General features: G+C 37.7%; 2 protein-coding genes across 2 annotated transcripts; both read right to left on the bottom strand.

The window, feature by feature from the left end:
* Positions 1–245: 245 nt before the first annotated feature.
* On the bottom strand, positions 246–1,972 carry LOC140972453 (uncharacterized). The gene is made up of 6 exons (XM_073434877.1): positions 1,960–1,972; positions 1,629–1,825; positions 1,437–1,545; positions 1,236–1,325; positions 419–1,140; positions 246–263 (listed from the first exon to the last, which is right to left on the bottom strand). The coding sequence occupies exons 1-6, from the start codon at positions 1,970–1,972 to the stop codon at positions 246–248; spliced, it is 1,149 nt and encodes a 382-aa protein (XP_073290978.1).
* Positions 1,973–2,996: 1,024 nt separating this feature from the next.
* On the bottom strand, positions 2,997–7,268 carry LOC140973465 (uncharacterized). The gene is made up of 11 exons (XM_073436271.1): positions 6,242–7,268; positions 5,657–6,057; positions 5,504–5,575; positions 5,335–5,430; positions 5,170–5,249; positions 5,007–5,082; positions 4,670–4,880; positions 4,356–4,552; positions 4,164–4,272; positions 3,963–4,052; positions 2,997–3,867 (listed from the first exon to the last, which is right to left on the bottom strand). Exons 1-11 carry the CDS (start codon positions 6,753–6,755, stop codon positions 3,107–3,109), a joined length of 2,607 nt encoding a protein of 868 aa, XP_073292372.1. The 5' UTR covers positions 6,756–7,268; the 3' UTR covers positions 2,997–3,106.
* Between the last annotated feature and the right edge of the window lie 413 nt (positions 7,269–7,681).

A 7,681-nucleotide genomic window follows, 5' to 3' on the forward strand; every position in this document is an offset into this window, starting at 1 on the left:
TAGTACTAAATCGGTTTTCGTTCATATTCGATTAGACCTTTTTTTGTTTAAAGTACAAGTGGTTAGGCTGTTTGAAACACATAGCGATCTGAATTTCGAATGGTTGGCAGCAATCAACAAGAACATCATTACACCTGATCGAATTGTTCTGATCATTCTTGATTATCCGATCCATCTTAATTGTAAGGCTTCCTTAACATGAAATATTAGGTCTTCTTTTTATAATTCGATGTGTTTGTGACAAATCAGCCGTGAAACTGTGCCTAAAATGGAAATAAGAAGGCTTATTTCATGCATATGTAGCAGAAAACAAGCTGATAAATTATGACATGTGATATTTTCATCCTCATAAGATCTTATTACATACTATATATACACATTACAATCTAGGAGTTTTATAATTAAAATTAAAATATACAGTGTAAGATTCATCTTTCAAGCTGAATAATGGAACCATAACGAAATTCCTATCAATCCCTTTTGCCACGAAGCTTATAGGATGATATTCACTCAATCCCTCCATCAACCTGAAGCTTGCAGCCTCATCAAATCCTTCCTTCAATGAATTTGGCCTACAGTTAAGCTTCATGATCGCCCCGGAACGAAAATCGACGCCGCTGTGAATGAAGCAACCTTTTCTATCCACGGATTCTAAGGAAACTGTTCCATCTTTCCCACCAAGTCCAGGAATCAACCAAAAAGTCGAACGAGGGGATTCCTCAGAATCTGTAACTCCAAGAATCTTCCCTTCTCCGTTATGCACAATGATCTTGCCTGGAAAATTAAAAGGCTCTAGCATGACCAGCTTTCCTATTGCATCTGCTGGTCCCGAGAAGCTTCCGAGTTTCGGATCTTTCAGAATGAGCCTAAAAGTTGCATTAGCTGCAGAGTTGGTTCCAGAATCTGGGATTCCCTGCATTTGTATGTATCCATATGCATTTGTGAAGGCTAATGTTGTGTTTGCAGATTCTTGTGTTAGGGAGATCAGATGGGAATGGTGGTCATCTGGAACTGGAGTGATCCAGTCTGAAATTGGAGTTTTTGGATCTGCTTTGATGTCAAAATCACTGCTGCACAGGCCGGCTAGAAGGTATTGACCGTAAAATATTGCTTGAAGAGAAGAATACTCAGACCGGTCATCTAAGCCACGTAAAGAATTTATCAGTTTTCGAATAAAGAAACTGATATTCTGCTACAGATTGAAGAGGTGTCGATGGAACGAGCCGGATAAGTACCTTTAATAGCCTCAGTTCTTAGGCTTATAGGCAGCTCAAATGTCACTTTGTCACCAGGACTCCAGTTTCTGGTAAGTGAAAGGAAATTGCCTGCATGCCAAACCAATGAATATCAGGAAACTAGGCGTTTTACTTTAGGAAAGTGAAAAGGAATAAGATAATTTTTTTGCAACATAGAATAAATGAAGGGTTTGATTTCACCTGGACTTGGTAGGGAGATATCCTGACCATTGAATGATGCCTTTGCACCAGCCGAATACGTCCATGGAGGTATTCTGAAGTTCAAGGTAGAAGTTGCACCTACTGCTTGCTGAAAAACAAGGTGTAAAATAAAGAAATTCAGCCTATTATTGATTCAGAATTGAGTAAGAAAAACTTTATTTTGACGGAGACCTCCTTGGATAAAACAGTCAATCCCACACGAAGCCGTTGATCCCATGAAACGATAGTTTCTACTTCCTGACTGAGAGAGATGTGTCCTGATCTCCAGTTAAGTGTGCTTGTTATGTACTGAATAATGTAAAGGGCAGGTACGTCTCCTTCCTCTTCAAAGTATATCGAATCTCCTAGTTTTGAAAACGATTCGATACCTACACAAGTGAATAAGAAAAAAGAATCACGATGAAAACCAGTGACATTGACACAAACAAGAAAGTTTCTTCTTGTTGCATTCAAGAAAGTTAAATAAGGATGGTTCTTGTTCATACCAGTCCCATAGCAGCACCAGAAAGAATCATACTTCGTTCCCCATCCGTGGTAACTTACTGCCTTAGAACCACCAGGNAAAGATTTTTGTTAAGAATTTTATTAGAGATTTTATGCTTTATTTTGAAATCAATTTTGATCATGTTAAAAGTAGAAGTGAATTTTGGTAATTAACGATTTTAGGGATTTATGCACTCGAGATTTAAGTTGTTAAATTATTTTGATTTATGGAAATGTTAAAGTTATTTTAAATTGTTGGTATTCAAATTTATGCTTTTAAAGAAAAAAANTTGACATGTCTATTCATTTACTAATATGAGTATCATTTATTATAAAAAGTTGGGACCAAAGGAACACAATTATGATTTCAAAAATGGTCACAAAAATAACAACAAAATGATAAAAACATTGCTTATTTGCGAAAACAACAATATTTTGGTCGATTTTAAAAATGGAATACAAATTTCGGGAAAAAAATGGTTCAAACCTTTTGTAGATTTCAAATCCTTCTTAAATTTCGACGATTTCTTCTCCTTTATAGCGTGTTACGCTTCTTTCATTTTGAAATATTTTCTTCGCTTAGTCATCGGTGATAACGTCTATATTATCAGCTTTTCACCGGAGATCAATGTTTTTTTCTTGATTTTGCAAACAAAGAGCCCACTTTAGGGAGCGAGAACAAAAAATGTCTGACTTGAGAACTGACAAAAAAGAAAAGTTTGATATTGAGGATTTATTAATCGTTTACCCTAACACATATTTGATACATTTTCTTCAAAACATTGAATAGTACTAAATCGGTTTTCGTTCATATTCGATTAGACCTTTTTTTGTTTAAAGTACAAGTGGTTAGGCTGTTTGAAACACATAGCGATCTGAATTTCGAATGGTTGGCAGCAATCAACAAGAACATCATTACACCTGATCGAATTGTTCTGATCATTCTTGATTATCCGATCCATCTTAATTGTAAGGCTTCCTTAACATGAAATATTAGGTCTTCTTTTTATAATTCGATGTGTTTGTGACAAATCAGCCGTGAAACTGTGCCTAAAATGGAAATAAGAAGGCTTATTTCATGCATATGTAGCAGAAAACAAGCTGATAAATTATGACATGTGATATTTTCATCCTCATAAGATCTTATTACATACTATATATACACATTACAATCTAGGAGTTTTATAATTAAAATTAAAATATACAGTGTAAGATTCATCTTTCAAGCTGAATAATGGAACCATAACGAAATTCCTATCAATCCCTTTTGCCACGAAGCTTATAGGATGATATTCACTCAATCCCTCCATCAACCTGAAGCTTGCAGCCTCATCAAATCCTTCCTTCAATGAATTTGGCCTACAGTTAAGCTTCATGATCGCCCCGGAACGAAAATCGACGCCGCTGTGAATGAAGCAACCTTTTCTATCCACGGATTCTAAGGAAACTGTTCCATCTTTCCCACCAAGTCCAGGAATCAACCAAAAAGTCGAACGAGGGGATTCCTCAGAATCTGTAACTCCAAGAATCTTCCCTTCTCCGTTATGCACAATGATCTTGCCTGGAAAATTAAAAGGCTCTAGCATGACCAGCTTTCCTATTGCATCTGCTGGTCCCGAGAAGCTTCCGAGTTTCGGATCTTTCAGAATGAGCCTAAAAGTTGCATTAGCTGCAGAGTTGGTTCCAGAATCTGGGATTCCCTGCATTTGTATGTATCCATATGCATTTGTGAAGGCTAATGTTGTGTTTGCAGATTCTTGTGTTAGGGAGATCAGATGGGAATGGTGGTCATCTGGAACTGGAGTGATCCAGTCTGAAATTGGAGTTTTTGGATCTGCTTTGATGTCAAAATCACTGCTGCACAGGCCGGCTAGAAGGTATTGACCGTAAAATATTGCTTGAAGAGAAGAATACTCAGACCGGTCATCTAAGCCACGTAAAGAATTTATCAGTTTTCGAATAAAGAAACTGATATTCTGCTACAGATTGAAGAGGTGTCGATGGAACGAGCCGGATAAGTACCTTTAATAGCCTCAGTTCTTAGGCTTATAGGCAGCTCAAATGTCACTTTGTCACCAGGACTCCAGTTTCTGGTAAGTGAAAGGAAATTGCCTGCATGCCAAACCAATGAATATCAGGAAACTAGGCGTTTTACTTTAGGAAAGTGAAAAGGAATAAGATAATTTTTTTGCAACATAGAATAAATGAAGGGTTTGATTTCACCTGGACTTGGTAGGGAGATATCCTGACCATTGAATGATGCCTTTGCACCAGCCGAATACGTCCATGGAGGTATTCTGAAGTTCAAGGTAGAAGTTGCACCTACTGCTTGCTGAAAAACAAGGTGTAAAATAAAGAAATTCAGCCTATTATTGATTCAGAATTGAGTAAGAAAAACTTTATTTTGACGGAGACCTCCTTGGATAAAACAGTCAATCCCACACGAAGCCGTTGATCCCATGAAACGATAGTTTCTACTTCCTGACTGAGAGAGATGTGTCCTGATCTCCAGTTAAGTGTGCTTGTTATGTACTGAATAATGTAAAGGGCAGGTACGTCTCCTTCCTCTTCAAAGTATATCGAATCTCCTAGTTTTGAAAACGATTCGATACCTACACAAGTGAATAAGAAAAAAGAATCACGATGAAAACCAGTGACATTGACACAAACAAGAAAGTTTCTTCTTGTTGCATTCAAGAAAGTTAAATAAGGATGGTTCTTGTTCATACCAGTCCCATAGCAGCACCAGAAAGAATCATACTTCGTTCCCCATCCGTGGTAACTTACTGCCTTAGAACCACCAGGCTTCAGCGGGAGCATGTAAATCATTATTCCAGGATCCCTTCCTCTTTGAATGCTCAAAACACCGTTTGTTATGGCACGTTCGTAGTAATCTGCGTAAGCGATCTCCTTCGTCCATCTGAACAGATTGCGTGAAACCTAGTAGAACGAACTATCAATTGCTTGTTAGAGTTGAAACCGGAAATAATGGACAATAGACAATGTCCCTTTATTCTCGAAGAGCATTAGTCCTTTACAGTTGTATATCAGCACAAATCAGTTCACCTTTAGCATATTGTAAGTTGTGCAAGACTCTTCATTCTCCTCCCCCAGTGTGCTGGCTAAACGCTTGGGATCAGACCTGCATACCAATTCAAACAAAATTTCAATGACATAGCGATAGATGTTGTATAAAAAATGCTCAGGATCAAGGTGGTGTTGTCTGTACCAAAACTCGCTATTTGACGTTCCTCCTGTAGCGTAGCTGTGAGATGAGTTAACTATATCCATGAAGAACGTTCCAATTTCCTGTCAGATTTGCAACTTATTTGAAAAAGAACTTAAAGTTATTAACTTGAAACATTTTCAGGTTCTTGTTTTTAGTAATTAATACCTTACATTGCAGATCACCAGTGACCTCATACCGCATTTGAGATCCAATAACAACAGGAATATGAGTATTGGCATGAAATCCAGATATATCATCGGCCTAGAAGTTTGAAAACAGTTTGGTAAACAAAATAAAACACTATTTCTTGTTTGTAGAAGTTTACGATGATCACCTTAACAGCCAGCAGCCCAAGAAAGCAAGGTTTATCGAATAAATGAGCTAATAACAAGTGCTTCTGATCACCCTGCGATAAGGATAACATAGAGTATCAATGTCGGAATCAATTTAAAAAGTTGACAATCTCTGTAATATTGTAATTCCACACCGTTATGCTGTATAATCTGTAAAGAACGTCGTTCATGCCTCCAGTTTCTTCGTTCAATGAAGTCCAGTGTCGTTCAATCGTGTGCCTCGAAACTACATTTTGCACACGATTATAGAAGTATTCGACCATCCATTTCACCATTTTGAAAGCTTGATCATTTCCAGCTAGAGTATATTGGTCCAGAAGGCCAGCCAGTATCTTGTGAATTGTGTAATAAGGTGCCCATACAGGCTGTATGGCTTCGAAACGATCAAAAAACTCAGCAGGGAAAGCCGAAAGATACCCTGTTCCCATTAAATCTTGGCATGAAGATAGAGCAGAGACTACAGCAGTCATTTTCAATTTAAGGCTCTCATCATGTGTACTTGCCCACATGTGAGCCGAGGCACTCAGATAATGCCCTACAATATATAAAAATACAGCATCAGTTAAACCCACAAAATCAATAAACTGGAACGGATATTCAGTGCAAGACATATGTCAATGAACTGTAGACGCACAGAGGAACAGGCTATAAACAAAATCAAAAAATCTTGAATCTCCGATTTCAGGTCAAAAAAAGAATGCATCATAAATGTAACCAACCTACAAAGTGACCCCTAAGCTCGGAAGCTGGCTTCTCCCACCCGCCGTACGGCTGGCCTGGTGGCTCAATGCCAGCAGTCTCTCTAAAACTCCAAACTAATCTATCAACATCCAACATCATCAGATACTCTAAATTGGTATTCTGCGCCACACCATGAATTGAACCAGGATCCAATCTCACGTCGTGCAAGGACACTTCCTTAAGCAGTCCTCCAGCCCATTTCATCGAACCATAATTCTTGACATTTCGATACACCATCTCCCAATTGTTCTTATCCTCCTCCCTCAACATTTTTCTTGGAAACAGACTCGACCAGGCAGAATCATCGGTTGGAGTCAAATGGTAATGTGAAAAAACCTCCCGTTTCAACGATTCGTTCTTCGACGACAATAACTGATCTCTAAACGTATGAGAAGATAATGCAGTAGGAATATTAGTACACTCCTTACTCAAAACACATCCACACAATATCGATAAAACTATCAGCCCTTTGAACAGGATTAAAGACTTCATTTTCTTATCGAAAGTTTGAATCTGAAACTCAACCGAAACGATATATAAAGCCTAGAGCAGAAATCAGGCTAGTGGAAAAGCCTGTTTTAACCAACACCAATTACTCGGAACAACAATCTCAATCAACCAAGAATAGGACAAGTAAACCTGAACAATCAAACAAGTCTCGTGAAAGCAAAGAATGGTTTCTTGTACAACAGCAGTTCTCCAACAAAAACAATATCTTAAACACCAAAATGGAATGACCAGTAAAAAAAAATATAACCGAGACGTCAAAATAGCCCTCTATAGAATTCAGTAAAAGATTGTGAATAGAACCATTAAAAGAACGATTTTGTTATTGCAAAAGCTCAAGCTCTACTGCGTATATAGATATATATATAACCACCGGTTTTGCACCCGCCATTATTGGCTGTAGACTTGGCAACAAATGGAGTTCAAGAAAAGGATGAAAATAAATATGAAATCTTGGTTCATTAATTGATACAACCAAAGATATTTATAGCATGGAATGCGTGAACAATGGCACAGAAGATGATGCCAAAGCAGGTTCACGGATTAGGTGTCGTAATCTTTTAAGTTCGTTTGAATTTGACTCAGCAAGACTGTTGTGTCTTCAATCCTATAATGTGGCCGAACCCTCGACATGTAGTTTGTGTAGTCGATGGAACAGATACTTTTAAATTTCAAATTTACATTTTTGGAACGTGGAATCGACTGAGTTTTGAATTGAAAAAGTTGTTGCTGGAGAGGTCAATATTGGGAGCGTAAAATCTTGTCGTGAAAATCATGGGGATTCTCTGTTTAAGTGGTAGCATGCCATCAAACCAAAGTGAATTTTTATGGTCTCTCTATTGCAAAATTTTCTTGATCTAAAAACAAAAAAAGTCATCTTTCATCAAGTCTATGACTTATAAATTATCTAA

Source organism: Primulina huaijiensis, chromosome 3 (genome assembly GCF_012295235.1).
Source record: "Primulina huaijiensis isolate GDHJ02 chromosome 3, ASM1229523v2, whole genome shotgun sequence".
Taxonomy (NCBI): domain Eukaryota; kingdom Viridiplantae; phylum Streptophyta; class Magnoliopsida; order Lamiales; family Gesneriaceae; genus Primulina; species Primulina huaijiensis.

Bases quoted from the DNA above. Each gene is read 5' to 3' on its own strand.
- LOC140972453 (XM_073434877.1), bottom strand. The intron at 1,326-1,436 runs GTGAAATCAAAC...TTTGGCATGCAG, and splicing joins TATCTCCCTACCAAGTCCAG to GCAATTTCCTTTCACTTACC. The intron at 1,141-1,235 runs GTACTTATCCGG...TACGTGGCTTAG, and splicing joins AAGAACTGAGGCTATTAAAG to ATGACCGGTCTGAGTATTCT.
- LOC140973465 (XM_073436271.1), bottom strand. From the start codon at position 6,755: ATGAAGTCTTTAATCCTGTTCAAAGGGCTGATAGTTTTATCGATATTG. The intron at 5,431-5,503 runs GTGATCATCGTA...TCAAACTTCTAG, and splicing joins TTGGGCTGCTGGCTGTTAAG to GCCGATGATATATCTGGATT. The intron at 4,881-5,006 runs GTGAACTGATTT...TCGTTCTACTAG, and splicing joins CAACTTACAATATGCTAAAG to GTTTCACGCAATCTGTTCAG.